At 39.0% G+C, this 23,623-nt stretch overlaps 1 protein-coding gene across 5 annotated transcripts in view; it reads left to right on the plus strand.

The window, feature by feature from the left end:
* The window catches only part of LOC106089061 (NCK-interacting protein with SH3 domain), a 74,618-nt gene that overhangs the window by 4,416 nt on the left and 46,579 nt on the right, over positions 1 to 23,623 (plus strand). For 2 of the 5 annotated variants that reach the window (XM_013254816.2, XM_013254817.2), the window contains exons 1-2: positions 9,357 to 9,483; positions 9,588 to 9,772. In XM_013254816.2, coding sequence (XP_013110270.2) covers positions 9,444 to 9,483; positions 9,588 to 9,772 — 225 coding nt within the window. In that variant the 5' untranslated portion in view covers positions 9,357 to 9,443. Of the gene's footprint in view, positions 1 to 9,292; positions 9,484 to 9,587; positions 9,773 to 23,623 lie in introns of those variants that run through there. The other 3 variants (XM_013254820.2, XM_059367816.1, XM_013254819.2) reach the window with 3 other exon arrangements.

The following is a 23,623-nucleotide window of genomic DNA, read 5'->3' on the forward strand; positions in this document are numbered from 1 at the left end:
AACTTCGTAAATTCTGGATAGAAAATGCGGTTTTTGTGCGTTGAATGCCTTCAATCGGTTATCAGGGCTATGTGGCAGCTGCATACAAATATGGTCAGATCTAGTCCATACTCAGATGTTGATGGTTCCATATGAATAGTAAAGCGAATATGTTTAGTGAAGCGAATTTTTGGGCTCAAACATTTAAATCGGAAGATCCCTTTATCCAAACTCGGCGCGGTTATTCTGCGAAATCGGGGCAAAACAACGACGTTCTGAACTCAAAATTTTTTATCGGGAGATCGGCATAAAAGGGGGCTATATCAAAATATAGGCCATCTTTGAACGTAAGGCTATAGAGTGATTTCGACAAAAAGACGGACGGACATGTCTGGATTCTATATGAATAACGACGATCTAGAACTTTGTAGCGTTGAAAATATAAAAACATATACCACATTTTAAGCATGTAACATTTGGTAGGTTTTGTTCGGGTTTGGTAGGATTTTTCTTAGAATATGTTTGAAGTCGCTCGTCAACTTCATTGCTCTTTTATTGTACTCGTAACTGTCGATGCTACTTATAGCTATTTCATTTTAAAAATTAATAAGGAATTTAACTTGGCCCGGTTCCTTAATGGAATAAAAACATCCACTGAGACACACATTTCCATTAGCATACTTGCCAGCATCTCACTCTTGAAACTTCGTTAAATATTTTGGCACATTTATTGTTTTATTGGACCGACTGCATTGCTGCTGACACATACATGCATATCTCCTTTAACGTACTGGTAAACATTTCATTCATGAAACTTCCTTAAATCTGCCTGTTCCAATTTTTTCCCATTTTCGGGCTATCTACCACAAATTTACATTCACAGAAAAAAGTTTGCTGAAAACAGCAAACACTGTCTGCTAAATAAAGTGGTTAATGTTGATGGTATTATAGCAGTAGTTCGGCTATTACAGCAGTAGTTCTGCAATTTCAGAGCAGCAGGCTTACTGCTGAAAAGTCTGTTGTTTGCTGAAAATAACTGCTGCTTAATAATGAAGGGGATGTTAGAAGAAAAAATAAAATACAAATGTAAATGTGTGTCTCAGTGGATGTTTATAATCACCACTGAATATATACTTCCCATAATCTTTTTTCTTAAAATTTATAAACAAAAGGCCATGCCTGACATGTACACATTAGTAGAGCAATAACAAAAAATGCGAACGAGCTCACCCACATTTCGAAATGTATACCAATGAATGGATCAGGTAGCTTCTTTACAGCAATTTAAACCATCTCTTCCAACAAAATTTCTAAAAAAATGCCTAAAGTAATCAAAACAAGTAACAGACAAACATAAAAAATAGCATAAAAATTGTTTTTCCCCACATTTTTGTACTAAAAACAGCAGATTTTGTTTGCTGATTTTGCTGACCGAAATGCCTGCTCCATGTTTGCTGTAACAGCAGCAATGTCTGCACTCAGAGAAATGCTTTTCGTAAATATGAGTTAATTACATAACACTTAATAGTTAAAGATTCCTAAAGAGTGAGAAACTAAACGTTGTACGAATAAAACTAACTACTAGTAAGTATAGATAAAATAGCTTACATTGCAGGTGGAGTTAGGGATTTTCCACAAACGATTATTTTTGAAATGAGCGAGAATTTTACTGAATATTGGCAAAAGCATATCATCGTTGACATTACCTTTTTGAAATTAATTACTGAATGAACTACTTAAAGAATTAAAGATTTTTAGATCAATATAACTAAAACGTTAATTCAGAATGGTTTCTTGAAATTAAGAACAATTTAAAAAACACACTTCTAATGGTGAGACATTGTGTCTTAGATGCGATTGTGCGTAATGCTTCATAGACTTCAGTCGACATGTATGAGTTCAATTCCTTATCCTTTTTAGACAATGGGTTTCCTTTCAGTTGTGTGGAGGTTGTCAATATTGATCTTGCTATTGCCAAGATTAAATATAAGACCGTTGGTGTTGATCAAGTATCACTTTAATTTTTCCATATTGTTTTTCAGTATATATCAGATTTAATTATGGGCATAATGAAAATCGTTTGACGAAATCTATATTCCCAGAATGTTGGAAGACAGCCCCATGAGTCTGAAGACTTCATTCGTTCACATTTTGATTTTACCCGCCTATCTAAGGTGTGCGAGATTATTATGAGGGACCAGATATCTTTGCAGCTTGCCAGTAGAATTTTCCACAATCAACAAATATTGAATCTCAAAATAAAATAGTCGGAAATTGTCCACTCTCGTTGGAGGAAAATTTTAAATCTGTTTTTGAATGAAGTCGGAAATAAGAATTATGTTATGGAACGCTTATGGATTGTCCAAACAAAAAAATCCTTTGTAATTTGTACTAGAATCAAGAAATATCGACATATGTCTAATAAGTGAATAACATTTGACACATGAATTATTTATATCGCTTGACAAGTACATAAAATACCATACCACGCACCCAAGTAATAAAACCAAGGGAGGCATAGTGAAAAACTCAATAGTACACTGGGAAAAAGATAAAATACGAACAGACTATTTTCAAGGAACTACGATAACCATTATTGACAATGGTCAAAAATTGGCGGTCACGTCTTATGCAGTCCACCAGAACACAACATTAAACACATCGTAAAACGTTATCAAATTAAATTTAGAATGTAGCATAGCATAAAAGTACCTACGGCCAAGATATATTCATTTACAGATAGTGACAGTAGCCCAACAACAAAATGTTTAGTGCACTATCTGTCAAAGTCAGTGATTAGTGCAAATCCGATTTTGTGTATGTTATTTGTTCGCGCCATTTTTCGTTGTTTATATGTGTTATGGTTCTTAACTATAATACTTTATTACACACACAACCAAATCTCGTTGACAGAGAGTGCACTTCGTGAGAAAAAATTGTACTCAGCTGTTTACAGTACTCTACCTGGTAATTATGTCATGCCTGAGGCTGTGTCAGCGAAATACCTTGGAATGACTATGGACTCAAAGTTAATGTGGAAAGAACATGTTTAAAATAAGGAAAAAAGCTCTAGAAATGAAATTCAGAGAGTTAAAATGGGTGACTGGCACAAATTTTGCTCATGAACATCTCAGTCCCATTCAAGTTTTAGGCTCAATGATGAAGGGCCCCCTTTTTATAGCCGAGTCCGAACGGCGTGTCACAGTGCGACATCTCTTTGGAGAGAAGTTTTACATGGCATAGTACCTCACAAAAGTTGCCAGCATTAGGAGGGGAAAACCACCACTGAACATTTTTTCTGATGGTCTCGCCAGGGTTCAAACCCATGTGTTCAGCGTCATAGGCGGTGGGGGGACGGACCCTCCCCCATACCCCAATTTTCAAAAACGACAGATCTCGGAGACAGGTGCACCGATTTAAGCGAATTTTTGTATGCTACCTTATGGTATCCCAAAAATACGAAATTGGTATAAAATTTTTGGGTTAAATAACCTGGGGATGCCCCATCCCAAAACCCACGCAGTCGGACATGTTTTCCGATTGGTGTCTGATAGGCCTTCCCACCCCCAAAACCCCCGTATGGCATATTTACCAATTGAGACAATATGTATATCAAATGAAAGCTATTTAAAACTATAGTAAGAATCTGGTATAAAAATATATTCCCTGGTGTCTCAGATACCAAGAAATATATTTTACTCCCATCCCCCGAAACCCACCAGCAGAGCTTATTAGCAATTGGGACAATATGAATTTCAAATGAAAGTTGTTTGGAAGTTGAGTGCACATCTGTTATAGGAATTTTGTCCAAGGTGTCTACGGGTCCTCCCCAACACCAAAACCCCTTAAACAGCCGTGAATGTACAACGTCACAAAATGGGTATAAAATGAAAGGTCTTTGGGAGTTGATTACGAATCTTGTATACATATTTGGAATAAAGTCTGGGATCGGCTCACCCACTAAATACCCTTCAATAGGACGTGTAGTTCGAGCGGGATAATATGTGAATTAAAACAAAGGTCTATGTCAGTAGAGTTCGAATCTAATGTTGTTGTCAAAACCCTTCAAATGGAAATATAAACCAATAATGACAATATGTGGCTCAAATAAAAGGTATTTGAGACTAGATCACGAATCCGATATATGGGCGTCCACTTCAACCCCAAAAATATCCCCATACTGGGTATATTTACCGACCACAGCAATATATGGCTCAAATGAAAGGTATTTGGGAGTAGAGCACGAAAATGATATCCACATTAGGGCGAAATATCTGAAAGGCCGTACCAGCACCCCAAAACATGACTTATTGGTTTGCCCAAAAAGTAATTGCGGATTTTTCAGGTCGGCCAAATGAAGTTGATGATGATGTAACTGAGCGTGAGATAGGAGAGAAGTTAAATATACCAAAATCAACCGTTCATTATCACATAAAAAGTCTTGGACTGTTGAAAAAGCTTGATATTTGGGTACCACATGTATTGAAAGAAATTCATTTAACAAACCGAATCAACGCTTGTGATATGCACCTTAAACGCAATGAATTCGATCCGTTTTTAAAACGAATCATAACTGGAGATGAAAAATGGATTGTTTACAACAACGTTAGTCGAAAACGATCATGGTCCAAGCATGGTGAACCAGCTCAAACCACTTCAAAGGCTGATATCCACCAAAAGAGGGTTATGCTGTCTGTTTGGTGGGATTGGAAGGGTGTGGTATATTTTGAGCTGCTTCCAAGGAACCAAACGATTAATTCGGATGTTTACTTTCAACAATTGGACAAATTGAATACACCCATCAAGGAGAAGGGACCAGAATTGGTCAATCGTAAAGGTGTCATATTCCACCAGGATAACGCTAGACCGCACACATCTTCGGTCACTCGCCAAAAACTGAGTGAGCTTGGCTGGGAACTTTTGATGCATCCACCATATAGCCCTGACCTTGCACCATCAGACTACCATTTATTTCGATCTTTGCAGAACTCCTTAAATGGTAAAACTTTCGGCAATGATGAGGCTATAAAATCGTATTTACTTCCTTTTAAAAAATCCGCAATTACTTTTTAGGCAACCCAATAATTGACTAATCGTAGTATTATTTTTTAAACAATGATAGTAATGTATAAAAACCAGTAAGGAAGGACAAAATGCGAGCGGTGCCAGCTGTATAACACCCTACTCCTACCCTATAAGTACAATGTGGGAGCTGTATCCAATTCTAAGCCAATTTTGATGGACCTCGGCGGATGTTTTCAAATGGGTTATTAAACAATCCTTATCAAATTTCGAGCAAATATGTTTGAACTGTTGACACATCAAAACATTATTGCAAATTACCTTAAATCTGAACCGATTTCGATGTTGTGGCATGCATCGGGGAAAGCGTCAATAAATATGCTTGCAGTGGCTCTAGATGTGAAAATCGGGCGAAATACATATATGGCAGTTATATCTATATCTGAACCGACTTTTTTGCAATTCTCCAGTAAAATTAAAATACATAAGAAAATCCTTTCTGCCAAATTTCGATAGAATCGGTTAACTAATGAGCACTTTATTGCAATATTTCTCAGAATCGAACGAACATATATATGGGAGCTATATCTAAATCTGAACCGATTTCAAGCAAACTTCTCAGATAATGGGGTAGTCGTCGAGGAAAATGTTGTGCCAAATTTTGGCGAGATTGGTCAATAAATGCGCTTGCAGTGGCTCTTGGATTGTAAATCGTGCAATAAACATATATAACAGCTATATCTAAATCTGAACCGATTTCTATGAAACTCACCAATAATGTTGAAAGTCATACGAAAATCCCCTGCCAAATTACGAGAGAATCGGTTAACAAATGAGCACTTTAGTCTAAATTTTACCAAAATCGGACGAATATATATATGGGAGCTATATCTAAATTTAAAACGATTTCAAGCAAACTTCTCAGATATTGTGGTATTCGTCGAGGAAAGCGTTATGCAAAATTTTAGCAAGATTGGTCAATAAATGCGATTGTTATAACTCTAGAAGTTAAAATTGGCGATATATATATAGATATATAAGAGCTATAGCTAAATCTGAACCGATTTCCATGAAATTCATCAGTAATATCGAGTCAAGAGAAAAATTTTCCTGCTAAATTTCGAGAGAATCGGTTAACAAATGACCATTTCATTGCATTATTATTGCAAATCGGACGAACATATATATGGGAGCTATATCCAAATCTGAACCGATTTTTTTATGCAACTAGGCAGAAAAACATGCCTGTACAAAATTTTAAGACGATCAGATGAAAATTGCGAGTTGATGGTACTTCAAGGCGATAATTCAGTTTTTGAAACATCTCAAATGGTTTGCGTTTTATTTTAAAACAAGTAAAAGCGTGTTAAGTTCGTCCGAGCCGAATCTTGGGAACCCACCACCATGGATTCTGCTAAAAAATTTTACAAGCTAAATTTAGTTGAAGGGCATAATTTTATTCTACATACCAAACTTCTGTAAAACCAGCAAAAATTTAAGCTTCTAGGAACTGAACCAGGATGATCGAGAGATCGGTTTTCATGGGAGCTATGTCAGGTTACAGACCGATTTGAACCGTACTTGGCACAGTTATTGGAAGTCATTAAAGAACACTATGTGCTAAATTTCAGTCATATTGGACGAAAATTGTGGCTAGTAAGGGTTTAAGAAGTCGAACCCGAAGATCGGTTTATATGGGAGCTATGTCAGGTTATAGACCGATTTGGACCGAACTTAGCACAGCTATTTGAAGTCATAACAGAACATTGCATACAAAATTTCAGCCCAATCGGACAAAAATTGGGATTCAAGAAGTCAAATCGGGAGATCGGTTCATATGGGAGCTATATCAAATTATGGACCGTACTAAGTACAGTTGTTGGAAGTCATAACAGAACACGTTGTGCAAAATTTTAGCCAAATGGGACGAAAATTGCGGCTTCCATAGGCTAAAGAAGTCGAATCGGGAAATCGGTTTATGTGGGAGCTGTATCCAAATCTGAAACGATATGATCCTTTTGCAATCCTGCAATCTGTGCGAAGTTTCAAGCGGTAAGCTTTACGCGTACGACCGCTATCGTGATTTCAACAGACGGACGGACATGGCTAGATCGAATCAGAATGTCGAGGTGATCCAGAATATACATATATACTTTATGGTGTCGCAGATCAATATTTGAGGTGTTACAAATGGAATGACTAGATTAGTATACACTCATCCTATGGTGGTTGGTGTTTTTATACCAACACTCCAATGGGCCTTACGCCCAATTTCATTTTGGGCTTTATGACCCTGATATGGATGGTAGTAACGCCCATACTTATACATACCATATTTTGGACCTTATGACTGTTGGGTGTTATGACAGGTCCACAATGGACTATTCACGGATTCAGGCCCCCTTTTCAAGCCAACGGCCCGTGTACATAGTGTCGAACATAGTGAGCCTTCTCAGTGCGTTCCTAAATGAGACACCTCCAGTTCAGTTTTCTGTCCAAGATCACTCCTAAGTATTTAACCTTGTCGGATCTCTAAATCGTTCTATTTAGGAAACGTAGCTCGTCAAATTGGCTCTCCTTCATCATCCTCGTGAATGGGAAGATTTTTGTATTTTCTGGGTTAACCTACAGACCCCGAGATCTAGTCCAGCCGTATGCCATCTCCAAGACCTTTTTAGCCTCTATGCATAGCTGAGTCTGATCCATACCCTTTAAACATCATCTGTGAAGCAGACCGTTTCAAAATCCCTACTCAGTCAGGATCGGTAATAGGTTATTTATGATGGTCATCCATACGAGTGCGGATAAAATGCTCCATGTGTTGCTTTCTCCCTTATCTTTATGTTATAGGATCCACAAATTATCCTCATATTTCTTAGCATATTGTTTACCTAGTGGAGGCCACCGTAGCGCAGTGGTTAGTATGTCCGCCAATGACGTTGAACGCCTGGGTTCGAATCCTGGCGAGACCATCAGAAAAAACAAAAAAAAAAAATCAGCGGTGGTTTTCCCCTCCTAATGCTGGCAACATTTGTGAGGTACTATGACATGTAAAACTTCTTTCCAAAGAGATGTCGCACTGAGGCATGCCGTTCGGACTCGTCTATAAAAAGGAGGCCAGTTATCATTGAGCTTAAACTTGAATAGGACTGCACTCATTGATATGTGAGAAGTTTGCCCCTGTTCCTTAGTGGAATGTTCATGGGCAAAATTTGCATTTGCATTGTTTACCTAGTTTCTAAGGACCTCACATTGTATAAAGCCCCTTCGATGTGAATACATACCGTGTACGTCTTGGCATCGAGTTATACTTCTACTTTTATGCTCAACATTGTGTAGGGCGGTCTCCACCGATGCCCACAGGTAGGCATGCTGCTTGTATCTGAGTATTTCGCTGGATGTACTGCTCTTTATCATGGTATCCCCTATACGCTCCATGGTTTTAAGTAGCCTTTGATGCCGTATAACTTGCCTTGCTGGGCTTGGGTGTAAACATCACCCTTGCCTCCTTGCCAACAAGCAAGGGTTACTCTGCCAAACTCTCTATTAAAGGCAACAATAACTCACGTTGAGCTCTGCATAGAGCAAAACAAAAACAAGCCTTTTATTTTGCTTTCACTATGCCTATCCCATTCCACACTTCCAGTTCATTCATCTATGCTACATAACCATACTCAAGTGTAAATGTGTTTAGCAACAAATAGCCATACGTACCACCAGCCAGCCACCCAGCTACTCATATATGCCGTTTTCTTGTGTTTTGTTTTGCTACGTAACTTTGACTTCATTATGCTTTTGTGTTGTTGCCCCACACACAGAGAGAGAGCTGAGCCTGGGCTTCGCAGCTTTTGGGTATGTATATGCATTGGGGTATGTTTTTGTTGGCATTTTCTTTCGTTTCCTCTTTCGTTACATTTGTACTTGTGGTGCTTATCCTTGCCATCCAACGTCAAAGTGATTTTTGTTTTTGTACTCTGCTGTTATGCTTCTTCTTTCTTCCATTCCTTTGATGATGTATTTAGGTAGTTGCTGCTGCTATTGGCGCGACACCGTTGTCGTTGTTCTTGTCATTGTGTGTGAGCTGAGGAGATGGTTGTTGTAGTTTTTTTGACAATTGTCACCGCACCAAAAACATCATCTCTCGGTTATCCTTTTTTTTCGCCAGCAGTCGTGTCGTAGTCGCGCGCTGGTTGTCGTTGTCAGCTGTGAGTGCGTTCCTCGTTCGTTCCTCAGTAGGTAGTTGCAATTTTTCTATCGCGTTGATAAGTTTGACTGGCTGTGACTGCTCCTGCTAACCACCAGGCTGTGCTGCTGCTCAGATTGGTGCAGTGCTCCGTAGTTTTTACTCTTGCTGAAGTTCGAGTGCGTGTTTTTTTTTTTTTAATTTGTACACAAAAAATTTTTCGGGTAAAAAAAAGCTTAAGCGGAAAACCTTGAAATTAATGAACAGAATCTTTTGGAATTTTCTGGAGACTTACTTATGTAAAATGAATACATTTTGAAATAACATTTTTATTTTTTTAATAATTTGTGTATGACAAATCCAACTAATGGTGTGATATGTGTTGTTTGTGCTCTGCTTTCAGATAACATCGAAATGCTTAAAGCTTTGTATGATTTTCAAGCCGTCTATCCCAAAACGATTAGTTTCGATGAGGGTGAATACTTCATTTTGTATCAGACTTCGGCACGCCAAAGGAATTGGTGGCAGGTGGTCAGCATGAAGGGCAACATAGGATTTGTGCCTTCCAATTACGTAATGAAAATAAAGGTAAGTGAAATAATGCCACCCACTCCTCCCCCTGGAGTATGGATAAGGGAAGAGCAAAAACAAGGAAAAAAATATTCATACATGTGTAAGGCTGAAGGGAAGGAAGGTGGAGAGTGGGAGCGAAAATAGTAGATATCCATCCGACTACCGTAACCCTTACCAATAACAACAATAACATCATTAGCACTTGACTGCACGTACAATATGTGTGCGTAAGTACTTACGCCTCAAACCAAATCAGCCATAAAAATGCTCGTAACTACAACCACACCTTTAAGATCTTGGTGGCATTCATTATTCATATCCTTTTTTTCTGTGGCAACATTCTCTCGCACACACACACACACACACACACATTGTCAAAAACTTAGGGCTCATTTCAATGGATTTTCTATTCATGACTTTCGTAACAAAAGTGATTTCTGCTATTGTTCCATTTTAAAAGTGTGTTCTAAAGAATTTGAAAGTCCTCTTTAAGTACAACATATATCTGCATTTTTCTTTTTGAAAAGTTGCCATCATAACCCCTGTCCCCTCCCTTTGCCACATATTTCAAACCACTTTCACTGAGAGAAACTTTTGCACCTTTAACCTCCTTTATTGTTGCAAAATCACAAACCACAATGATTTTTTGTGCCAAAACCTGTTTATTATCCTTTTGGCGCATCCCCCACCTTTGCTGGCCCCCTTTCTCCTCCTCTGTCTTGGGCCAGTGGATAAACATCAGGCCAAGGTGTGCCTGTTACGTGTTATGGTTTATTGAGAGTAGCTATCTATCGGCTTATAATAGTTCTGATGGTGTGCCAAAATTAATAGACATTTTGTGGTTACTTAAATGTTCATCTTTATCATAATGCCATTTTAGATGTTATATGTGAGCTTACTCCCCGAAGGGCATGAAATTCTTATGGCAGTCTATTCGGGGTATAATGGCTGAAATTATGTCAAGAATTTCAGATAGCATAGTTAGGGAGGATGGTGTGACCAATTCAGTCAATTTAAGAGAATATTTGTCATGGAAGATAAACAAAAATATCTGAGGAATAAACGAACAAAGGTCAACAATGTGAAACTTAAGGTGTATGGGATAGGTGTTGGACTGGATCCAGGATAAAACTTATCAGTTGCTGATAAAGGTTTTCTTGAAGGATTTCTATCGTTAAGGTTAAAATCCAAATACCTTATCTACTTTGAATACAATGGAAGGAAAAGGGAAAAACTCCATCATAGGATTTACAACCCTCTGTGATTAGTGGGGTTGAGGAAAGAAACAATTCAACTGCCGTTGCTGGGGGCATTTAAGTGAAAGTTCCCAGCACTCGAGTACACAGAAAAAAATCACAACAAAAATTTTTTATTAAAAATGTAATTGAAAGCAAATGGTTTTCAATTAAAAAAATTATCGATTCAGTAAATTTTTTTTATTGAAAATAAATTTTTTCAATTACAGTCGTGCTTGAAATTTTTGCCATTTTAAATTAAAAAGTTAATTGATTCAATTCATTTTTTAATTGAATCCAAAAGTTTTTCAATCACAACTGATTGAAAATTTTGTACTTTTCAAATAAAAAAATTAATTGATACAATCTTTTTTTTAATCGAATTTTAATAAATTTTTAAGTATGGTGCTTAAGTAAATCAATTTTTAGGCTTCTTTGCCACCTACAATATAAAGGGAGGGAGATTTCATCAAAGACCCATACGTACCACATTTCGACAAATCTATGGCAATACCATGGCATGAGGTCCTTCATCGGCCAAGAACTGCCGCCACAGTGCACAACACACTGCTACGACAACAACAACAATCCTGCAGGGCACCATTACGCGACAACCAAAATTTTTAAGAGCCCCTGCGGTCTATTTTTTTTCGCGTGGGCACGGACTTTTGCCCGAGCAAGGCACCTCAATTTCATGTTCCAGTTACACATCAAATATAGAAATAAATGGGAATTTTCGAAATTTCAATCATTTATTAATTAATTTTTTTTTAATTTTTTTCAATAAAAATTTCAAAAATATAAATAGTTTTTTTAAACGATCCAATTATAAATTTAGAAGAAGTTTCAATTAAATAATTAATTGGCTAAATTAATTTCGTGATTGAAACTGATTATAATTTTTTTCTGTAAGATTAGGTAAAGTTGTAGAATAGGATGCAACGGATGATGAAACTTCGAAAAGCTCAACTCAGTAATTCGGAGTATATTTGGATTTCTTTCGATATTATGATACACAACTATATTAAAAACCTTCCAGGTTGCTCTAATGATTTTTGTCATTGGACGGTCTATGGCGAAACTTTAAAAATGGGTTATTTCCAAACTTACCACCCGTCCATCACTTTTTATGCATCACTGGTCTATACATTTAAATACTCACCCACTTCATCTCTCTTGTTGGAGAGGCACAAGAGAATAACCGTTAGTTCGGTAAACGAATAATCGTTTGCAGCTATCACACCACTTTTTACTTTAAAGAATTTTTGGTTTTACAACAAAAGAAATGTGCTTTTACCGTAGGCGAAGTTGCTAAAGAGTGTATAATAAACAAATTAGTTACATTTAATAATTTTATGGCTACCTTTTGATATGTTGCGGCGAAACAATACATAGTTAGAATAAAAGAAAAATTTCGTAATAAAAGTATTTTGTTTCTCGCAAAAATGTCTCAAACCTTTTATTTTTTTGAGTGGAGATACTGCATGTCGTATTCATCTCCTTCCCATTTCTCAATCAGTATCTACCTCGTTTTGCCGTGGTCTGGATCGCTCCATAGGGTCTATGCTATCGCTTTGACATCCTTTTTGGTCCAAAGTGTCACTTGCGCATCTTTTGGTTAAGTTCTTAACGGAGATCATGGACGAGAGACTTGCACGGAACAGCATAGATCTTATGGGAAGATCTGAACCGCTACTAGATAAGCACTCGAGTAAATTGTTTACTCTTTCTCTCTTAACTCCTGCAAAATTCTTGGGAATCCCTGTCGAAATTAGACGATGAGGGTTATGAGGAATGCAAACCCTCAAATTAATCAATTTTTGGCTCAGCAAACCCAAGCGTAGGCGTCATAGGTGAACGTATAACAAAATCAAAAGTAGCTGCTTCGATAATATATGCTAGTGTGAAGCCAGTCCTAAGTCGAAACGGTCCCTTACGAACAAAGTGTCACCAACAAATTTGGAATTTTAAACGGTCCATCCATCTTTACTTTTCATTCCACTGTAGAATACTTTCAAGGTTATGGTCTGGGTGTGAGAAATTCCAAGTTACGGTGATGATATTAGGTAAGTAGAGCAAAACCCCAAATGTTTCACAGTTCTCAAGCCAAACTTATGTTGTAGGACTCTATATATAATGTGATTTTTTTAAGAGTATTTTTTTTTTTTAAATCAAATGAAGCACTCAAATTTGCATCATATACTCGAAATTTTCATTGGAATCAACAAATTGGTCTTTGCCATTTGCGAAATGCTAATTTGGCCATGAACATTTCATTAAGAAACAAGGGCAAATTTCGCATACATCAATGAGCTCAATGATAAAGAACCTTTTTATAGCCGGGTACGAACGGTGTTCAGCAGTTTTTACATGGTAAAGAGCCTCCCAAATGTCGCCAGCATTAGGAGCGGATAACCACCGTGAAACGTTATTCCCGTTATTCTATATACCCTGGCGTCCAGTGTTATTGTTGGATATGCTAACCTCTGAGCTACGGTGGTCTGCAGCCGTTTACTTTTTAAAAATAACTTCATGTATAAGTGGTCCATTCGTAAGCTAACACGTGTAATGTTATACTCTAGGGGTTCAATGGTGTTTGGCTAGTCCGCATATACAAACTACTTCAAATATCCCCACAAGAATAGACAAGGGGAGTTTTTGAGTTTCTCCATGATGAAAAGGCAGAGCATACTGAACACTTTTCACTTTCATGGATGACGTACACGTATATTGCCAGAGCATATTGAAGGCTCTATGTTTTGCACGGTGAATGAGGATGCCCCACTAGGATTATGAGGAGGTGCAGCCATTCGCCAGACATTTCCATCACATCTCCTGAGTGACGTAACCTGGCAAACCGTCATTTCTTTGGAATCAGACCCTCCCCATAACACTCATCGTCGACCCCGACTTAATAACCTCTGAGCACCGGACGTTTAGCAATCAGAAGAAGGCCGATTGGGTCGGCTTTAGAAGGCCGATTGGGTCGCTGCTTCAGTGAGCTGGCCTTCAAATGTGGTTGTTGCCGAGTGGAAATTCCGAGACATCATTAACGCAGTAGCCGCTCGCTTTATACCAGCCGGTCGAAAACTCCAAGTGCGGTTCGATTTCCCGGCCCAGGCAGTGGTACTCGCAGGCGGGAGTGATGGGATTTGTTGCACGGACCCTACTAACCCAGAATCAGCGAGCTCAATCTGGAAATTAATAGGGTAGTCAACGAACAGAAGCGGAATTTGTGGCTGGAGCACTTGGAGCAATGTAACTAAGGTAACGGTTTAGGCAAGCTGTGGTCTACTGTTAAGTCACTCTCGAACACCGGTAGACAGGATGACAGGATTTTAGTCACTTTGACTAAAATTTGAGAGAGACAGGGCTAGGAAGAGAGCCATTCGTCGTATCCGCGGTCACCGAGCCGATGGACAACCATCACAATTTACTGAAGTTACAAGAATATGGGCACTTGGAGGCCACCGTAGCGCAGAGGTTAAAATGTACCCCTATGACGCTGAACGCTTGGGTTCGAATCCTGGCGAGACAATCAGAAAAAAATTTCAGCGGTGGTTTTCCTCCTCCTAATGCTGTCATCATTTGTGAGGTATTATGCCATGTAAAACTTCTCTATAAAGAGGTGTCGCATGCGGCACGCCGTTCGTAGTCGGCGTTTAAATGGAGGCCCCTTATCATTGAGCTTAAACTTAAATCGGACTGCACTCATTGATATGTATGAAGTTTGCCCCTGTTTCTTAGTGAAATGTTCATGGGCAAAATTTGCATTTGCAAGTTACAAATGTCATTCGTGGCTCCAAGTCATCCAAGGTGTGTGGCACCGACGGAATCTACCCTGATGCTTAAGAATCTGGATCGACTGCTTAAGAATCTGGATCGACTGGATCTACCCTGATGCTTAAGAATCTGGATCGACCAGGAGTCGAGTACCCTACAACTGTCCTAAGCCTGTCTTTGAACACCCTTATAGTACCCCATGTTTAGAAGATGGGCAGAGTGATGCCGCTACTGAAGCCTGAAAAGGGCCCGAGTAAGGGGGAGTCGTACAAAACGATCTCCGTTCTCTCACCAGTAGCCAAGACGCATGAGGGATTACTCCTCTCGAGCCTCGTTGTAGAATTTCCATTCTCCGAGCATCAGCATGGATTTTGAAGACTGTATAGCACAACTGCTTTGCATGCCAACACCGCACACATTTGCCCAGGTCATGTGATAGTACGATTATCGTGGCACTGGAGCTATGGAAAGCGTTTGCCACTGTCAGCCATACTAAACTATTTCAACTCCAGCCTGGCCTAAAACGCTTGGTCGTGAATTGTCGCCAGTCATTTGTGGAACTTAGGCATAAAAATCCGAAACACCGTAGAGTGAAATTGGGAGTTCGCCAAGGCGGGGTGATGTCTCCGGCACTGTTTAACCTTTCCTAATCGATCCTCCATTCCAACCGGCGGCGTAGAGATCGTATCAAATGCTGACGATTGTACGATCATGGCATTAGGCCCCCACCCACGGATATGCTAACCTCTGTAGAAAGTCTTTCTGACCTCCTTCTTGTTTCCTCTTAGTAATGGCCTCTGCTGCAGTTATGGAAAGTTATTTCATCTGCGCTAAGTTTTACGAACATATCTGTTATTCGACTCTCTCACACTGTGTAGCGTATGGATCTAAAGTCAACTTTAGACTAACCGATCAATCCATTTTTTTGTAAAAAAGTCAAAAATTCAGTGGTAAAAAAGTCGAATTATCGATTAGCAGAAAGTTGACTTTTACTTACATAATCGATCATGGATTGTACGAGGGTGAACAATTTTAATATAAAGAATCTTGGTCAAACGTTGCAATTACCTGCAAATGCAAATTTTGCCCATGAACATTCCACTAAGGAACAGGGGCAAACTTTTCGCATATCAATGAGTGCAGTCCGATTCAAGTTTTAAGGTTAATAATAAGGGGCCTCCTTTTTATAGCCGAGTCCGAACGGCATGCCGCAGTGCGACACCTCTTTGGAGACAATTTTTACATGGCATAGTACCTCACAAATTTTGCCAGCATTAGGAGGGCAAAACCACCGCTGAAAAATTTTTTCTGATGGTTTCGCCAGGATTCGAACCCAGGCGTTCAGCGTCATAGGCGGAGATGCTAACCTCTAAGCTACGGTGGCCTCCAATTACCTTGTATGCTCAAAAGGCCAAACTTTTTTCCAATTTTGCTAAAGAACCGTTGAGATTTTGAATTTCGGTCTATTTGGATTTTGGTGCTTATGGGCCGGTTTTTTATAGCATTTCATAAATTTTTAAATAAAAATCTAATTTTTGTTCTGCTTCTAGATCCCTACACAGTACTCCTATTGCCACAAGAGCAGATCTACACCGGTATTCACTAAACTTAAAACAGTGTTATATGAGGTATATTTGACAGTTCTATAAAGGAAATCTGTCAAACAAGCCTACTTTAACGCTTCTTTAAGTTTTGTGAATATAAGTACTTGTCTTTAGACTTTTAGTATCTTTTCGAGGTTTGGTGCCATTACAAGGAAACGTTCTCTTTTTTTGTTTCTATTCGGCATATTCACAATGACACTTAAAAACGAAAAATTTTGTATACTAAGCATAAGTAGCGGATGTCAGGGCTACGTTGACTTAGCTTATGATTGGTAACTCGACACTAAGCATAAGCAACGCAAGCAGAGTCGAATTGTTTTTGTTTAGACTGACTTTTGTCATCTAAATCTTTTTCAAAAATTATGCTGATGTAATTCTTTTTTCTTAGGGAGCAGGGTTAACTTGCTCTCAGGAGACGAACATTTTTATAACGACTGACGCACGCCAGCGAGCGTCATGCACCACTCACGCAAAATTCACGTTTGACGGCAAAATTTTACTGTCACAAATCTCGAGATAGCTGAACTGTTTAAAATTTAGCTATTCTGCTAATCGGGCCACAGAGATATCTTAGGGAATTGTAGAGCAGACGAGTTTGCAAGACTAAGAACTACCGATGGAACTTTAATTATGGGTATGCCTCTTGCGACATGGCGTAAAACATTACGTGGCCCAATCGTGGGCTGGAACAAAAGTTTCACTCATCGTGTTCGTCATGATTGCTCACTGTCTGATTGGAAAACATGCCGATAGACTTAATGCCGACACAGAATGAGCGCGTTGAGCTTTGTTTTTAAGCGTGGAGTTGCAAAAATGCAACTCTGCACACAAAACCCATAAAAGCAATAAAAGCAATACGGAAAAGTTAGAAAATGTTCAACTTTGACGCTTGAAACCGAGCGTCATTCTATGCTGCCACACATAAGCAGAGTTTTTAATCATCAATGTTAAAAATTGTTTAACTTTTGTGGGTTGATTTTTTGACATTTGTTCGCAGAGTTGCATTTTTCAACGCGACGCTCCTTAACGCGCTCATTCTGTTTAGGCCTTTAAGGTTGCAAGTAGCGATTTCTGTAAAAGCTGTGCGGACGCCGAGGAAGAGCAAAACAATGGAACATCTCGTTTGTACCTTTACTGCACTGACAAGATGAAGAAGAAGGGGTATTGAACATTTGCAAGTTATTAGGCATTTAATAGCCACTCTTATGGGTGACCACCATAAATAACCTATTATGGAAACTGACTGAGGAGGGATTTGAACCGGTGTAGTACGCACAAGATGCTATAATACTTCTAAGGGGTAAGGATTCGAATCAGCTATGCAGAAAGAACGGAACGGTATTGGAGATGGCATACGACTGGGCTAAACCTATGGGTCTCATTGTTAACACAGAGAAGACTGAAACCTGCCCGTTCACGTGAAAGATCACGGTGGGCCAATTTGACGCACCACGTTTCCTTAACAAAATGATTTCGATATATGACCAGGTGAAATGCTTAAGAGTGGTCTTGGACAGGAAAGGAAAGGAAGCAGCGTACCTAGAAAGTTCTCAGATATTGGACACTATATAGACGGGCTACAGGCTCGAAATGGTTAAACCGGAGCCTTTCGGGTTGACGCAGTTCAATATAAGGGCTTGTGCGACGAATGCACATGTTACACCGTGGATACGAATACGATTATATTATAAATACGAAACGATCGGTAGGACGACTACTATCCTATGGGGAGATCCGAATAGTGAGAAGACGTGGCTATTACTGAAAGGAAATAAAAAGGTGGTTAGTATAGCTTTCAGTATCATAATGGGACACATACGACTACGAGCTTACTCATGCTAGTGATAGCATGGTAGTGGGCATGTGGGGAAGATGATGAGACGTTGGAGCATTTCCTTTTTCATCACAAGGCTTTCGCGGCACTTATGTAGGTGGGGACACAATACCAGATATGAACCGACTTAGAGGCGTGGTATGGAAAACAGTTTTCTGACATAGATTTTCTTTTTCCAGGTTACATTTTAGTATTTAGAGCGCACAACAACCCGATTAGTTCCTAAGGTGTATGTACGTTGTCTCATGGGGCTGATGAATATCCGCACCATCTTTTCAACCTAATCTAACCTATTAAACATTTTAAAGAAATCTGTCTGGTTCATCGACAGCAAGAAGAAAGCATCCTCTTATGACTGTTTCTATGGTATTATAATATACTAAAATAAAAGTGCGTTCGGAGTGATCGTGCCGCCTATGACGCTGAACGCCAGCTTTCGACTGGCAAGAACATAAAAAAGTTCTGCGATGGTTATCCCCTTCTAATGCTGGTGACATTTGCGAGGTACTTTGCCACTTCTTCTCAAAGAGCTGTCGCACTGCGGCTATATAATGGAGGTCCCTTATAGTTGAGCTTAAACTTGGATCGGACAGCACTCATTGGTATATGAGAATTCTGCCCCTGTTTCTTGAAGGAATGTTTATGGCAAAGTTGCATTTCCAAAAATTGGCAGGATATTCACTCACGCACGAAGATATAAGTTTTAATTTCTGTCACACAGTGTTGTTGATTGGATTTAGACTTTTCTTCAAAATGAATTGACTAACGCATTAGGCGACAAATTCATGTCACGTTCATACTAGAGATGTGCACCTGAGCGATTTTCCACTCACATTCACGGGACAAAAAAAAAATATACACGCACAACTTTTTTATGTCTACTGAGGTTCACGCACGCTCAAGAGCTAAAAATATTACTTACGCACGCTCACGCACGACGAAATAATCACGACTCACGAGAAACATCACGACTTATGAGAAACGTGCGAATCACGGTTGAGAAAGTATTTTTCCATATAAAAAATATTTTTCCTAATAATATAAGTAGGCGAAAAAGTAGTACTCTTCTAATAGAGAGGAAAATGGCATAAAATATTATATTAGCAAACCTTGGAACCAATATGGCTACCATTGCTTGCCGGTTTAAATACTATATCAAGATATAAGCCATCTTTGAACTTAAGGCTATAGAGTGATTTAAACAAACAGGCGGGCGGACATGGCTAGATCCTTTATGAATAACGACGGTACAGGATCGTTTGTAGCGTTGAAAATTTACAATTTGAAGTGTTTCAAATGGAATGGGAAAATGGCCTAATCTCCGGTGGCGGGTATGAAAACACACCTAATTTATAGTTTTTAGAACAATTGGTAGGTCTTGGTCAAGTATGGTAGGATTTATCTTAAATTTTGGTAGGAATTAATTTTCTTGAGTGGCAACACTGGTCGTGATATCTCGTGGTTCATGATTTTCTCATGAGTCGTAATTAGCGTTGTGAGTCGTGATTCTCGCCCACGCATGATCACGTGATTAGATTTGGATCTCGCTTACGAATTACGTGACTCACGCGTGACAAGGAATTCGTAAGCGAATTAAGTGTCACTCACGACTCAAATGCAAACCTCCACTAATAATCACCTGTCCCAGTGCTCCACTCTCTGCGTTTATCATGGCGTTACCGTAACGACATGCCCGTCATTGTGCCCTTGTATTGAAAGCCCTTGAGCCTCTAGAGAGCGCAATTCTCGTCCGATTTGACTGAAATTTTGCACATGGTGTTTTGGTATCACTTCCAATAACTGCGTTAAGTATGGTTCAAATCGGTCCATGTTTTGATATAGCTGCCATATAAACCGATCTTGGGTCTTGACTTCTTGAGCCTTTAGAGGTCGCAATTCTCGTTCGATTTGACTTTTGAAATTGAAATTTTGCACGTAGTGTTTTGTTATCACTTCCAACAACTGTACTAAGTATGATTCGAATCTTGACTTCTTGAGCCAATAGAGCGGTTTAAAAGAAATTTTGTACAACGGCTTCTCTCATGACCTTCAACATACGTGTCTAATATGGTCTGAATCGATCAATATCTTGATACAGCTCCCATATAAACTGATCAAGGTACAGGTCGCATTTATTCTCCGATTGTAATGAAATTTTTCACATGACACTTCTTCGGCCCAAGAACGAACGCTTTTGATTTTAAACAAAATCGGTTCAGATTAAGATAAAGCTTCCATATATATCTTTCCTCCGCTATGGCCTTTTAAGGCAGTAGAAGCCACAATTTTGGTCCGATCTTTACAAAATTTAGCAAGAGACGTTTTATTTTACGATTTAATATGTGTGCAATAAAAATCATAAAAATCGGTTCAGATTTAGATATAGCTCCTATATATATCTTTCATCCGATATGGTGTTTTAAGGCTGTAGCAGCCACAAACTTGGTCCGATCGTTACAATATTTAGCATGAGTTGTTTAATTCATCATTATCATAGGTGTACAAAATTTTGTAAAAATCGGTCCAAATTTAGATACATCTCCCATATACATCTTTCATCCGATATGGTGTTTAAAGGCTTTATCAGCTACAATTTTGGTCCGATCGTTACAAAATTTAGCATGAGGTGTTTTACTTGATTCCCTCATATGTGTAAAAATTTCGTCAAAATCGGCTCAGATTTAGACATAATTCCCATATATATCTTTCATCTGATATGGAATTTTAGGGCTGTAGAAGCTGCCATTTTAATCCGAACTTTACAAAATTTAGCACGAGATGTTTTATTTGATGTCTACATATATGTGCATAATTTCGTCAAAATCGGCCCAGATTTAGATAAAGCTCCCATATATATCTTTCATCCGATATGGAATTTTAAGGCTGTAACAGCCACGATTTTGGTCCAATTATGCACGAGGTGTTTTATTTGGCGTCCTCAAATGTGTGTAAAATTTCATGAAAATCGGTCCAGATATAGATTTAGATTTAGCTCCCGTATATATCTCTCATCCGATATGGCATTTTAAGGATGTAGAAGCCAGAATTTAGGTCTTATAGTTAGAAAATTTTACAAGGTTCTATTCAATATTTCAATAGGTATGCAAAATTAAAGTCTGACTAGAACTCAACATAGGTTCCATGTATTGATACTCGTACGCATTATCGGTGGTGTAGGGTATAATATAGTCGGCCCCGTCCAATTTTGCCTTTCCTTATTGGTTTATGTTAAAGTTGGTATATTTAAGAATTTTTTCCAAAACTACTAAATTACAATCGTATTGCCTTTAACACGCCTCTATTCAAATTTAATATTTGAAACTTTCCTCTATTTTGAGTACAGTAATATCCTTTGGTTTTAACAAATATGACAGCTAATAAACTTTCGTAATCCCACAGTCATATGCTAATGGAGGACAAAAGTTTTACCTACATTTCACAATTCCCCATAGAATCCTATGGCAATCACTTCATATCTGTTAATGTCCCAATTGCATGTTTTATTTTACGGGTCTTCCCTCAGGAGAGACCCATTTGGCAACGAAAGGTATGTACATACATTTGCCCTTTTCTCTTTTGCTGCTTGAGTGGATTTTTACAAAGCCAAAGAAGTTATTTATAAATGAATCAACAACGGACGCCAGTGTTAAAAAGTAGCCAACAACTAAATTGCGAGCAGGCAGTCACACAGCCGTTCAGCCAACCGAGCCGCCAACCAACATTATGCTTATTTATCATTATTAAAGTGCAACAACGGCAAAAACAAACCTGAAAACTTTAATTATTATTTACTCAAGGAAAAAACAGAACACACAAAACACACACAGAAAAAAAACGACAAAATCTGCCTGAAGCCCCAATCCATCCATTCGTTGTGCGACAGCTCTCGTACTGTAAAATAACCCCAATTGTGTCAGCCACAAAATGAACATAAAGGACTTTTAACACGCCACTAGCCACGGCACACAGTGAAACTGCAGCAAATTTATGGCAGAAGGGCAGTGCAATGAAAGTAAAAGCTTCCTAGAATTCTTTTATTTTTTACTCACATTTTTGACGGCAAGCAATGGCATGCATCAAAATATACACTCAAAGAAAATTTGTTGAAAATACTAGGGTTACACCATTTGAAAGACATATATTTAAGCCTCAAAGCCTCAAATCCAATTTTAAATTCAAAATTATATCCGCTCATCGAATACGTTGAGGCCACTGTGACGAATAGGTAAGTATGTCGCCCTACGGCGCTGAACTTTAAGTTCGTGTCTTTGCGAGACACACAAAATTTTCGGCCATAATTACCCCCATACTAATTTTGGCGATTTTTATAAGGCTTTCAACCATGTGAAACTTCTCTGCAATCACCAGGCAGTTCCAGCTTTCATATCATCAAATTATCCGTTTATATGCGTACACACCTACTTGTACTCACTGAACCCCGCCTATGCCAGTGTTATACTCTCTACGATCATCATTGTGTTACCATCACGCGAATGTCGTGTTAAACGCAGATGCCTGCCATCACGGCCCAAACTGCGAGGCCCAAAGGTGAATACAATGCGTCTACCAACGCCCCTACATGTGGTAACCCACACATGAGTACCAATTTGATCCCACGTATTTGGACGTGTTCACCTCCTTGGTTAGGAGCGGAGCACTACCTAAAATTCCTTCCGATCTATTGGTCCCGGCACCCGGTTGAAAACGCAACTTCACGCCGAGCTTATGCTCTACCCGTGATTTGGGTACAAACCACAGCCACCACGTTGCTCCCTCCTGGGGCCTCACCATTGTCAGGCTGGAACCGAAGTTCCAGGGGCTCCTGACACCCGTGGTACCAAATTAAAGTCTCCGGCCAGACTTCGTATCCTTAAAAGACTACTATCAGTTGATCCCCAAACAGTTCCTGGAAGAAATGAATTGCCCTAAGCCGACCATAAGCCAGCATACAAAAGTATGCACTAAACATACAACAGGCATTGATGTAGGTCGTTGGGGATTGCAAATGGGCCATATCGGTTCAGATTTAGATATAGCTCCCATATAAACCGATCTCCCGATTTGACTTCTTGAGCCCCTGGGAGCCACAATTTTTGTTCGATTTTGTTGAAATTATGCATGTGGTGTTTTCTTATGACTTCCAACAACTGTGCCAATTACGGTCCAAATCGGTCTATAACCTGATATAGCTCCTATATAAACCGATATCCCTATTTGACTTCTTGAGCCCTCACAAGCCGTATTTTTTATCCGATTTGGCTGAAATTTGGCATGAAGTGTTTTGTTACTACTTCCAACAATTGTGCCAAGTACGGTCTAAATCGGCCTATAACCCGATATAGCTCCCATATAAACCCATCTCCCGGTTTTACGTCCTAAGTCCGCAAATTTTTCCGATTTGAATGAAATT

This window comes from Stomoxys calcitrans, chromosome 4, assembly GCF_963082655.1.
Source record: "Stomoxys calcitrans chromosome 4, idStoCalc2.1, whole genome shotgun sequence".
Taxonomy (NCBI): Eukaryota; Metazoa; Arthropoda; class Insecta; order Diptera; family Muscidae; genus Stomoxys; species Stomoxys calcitrans.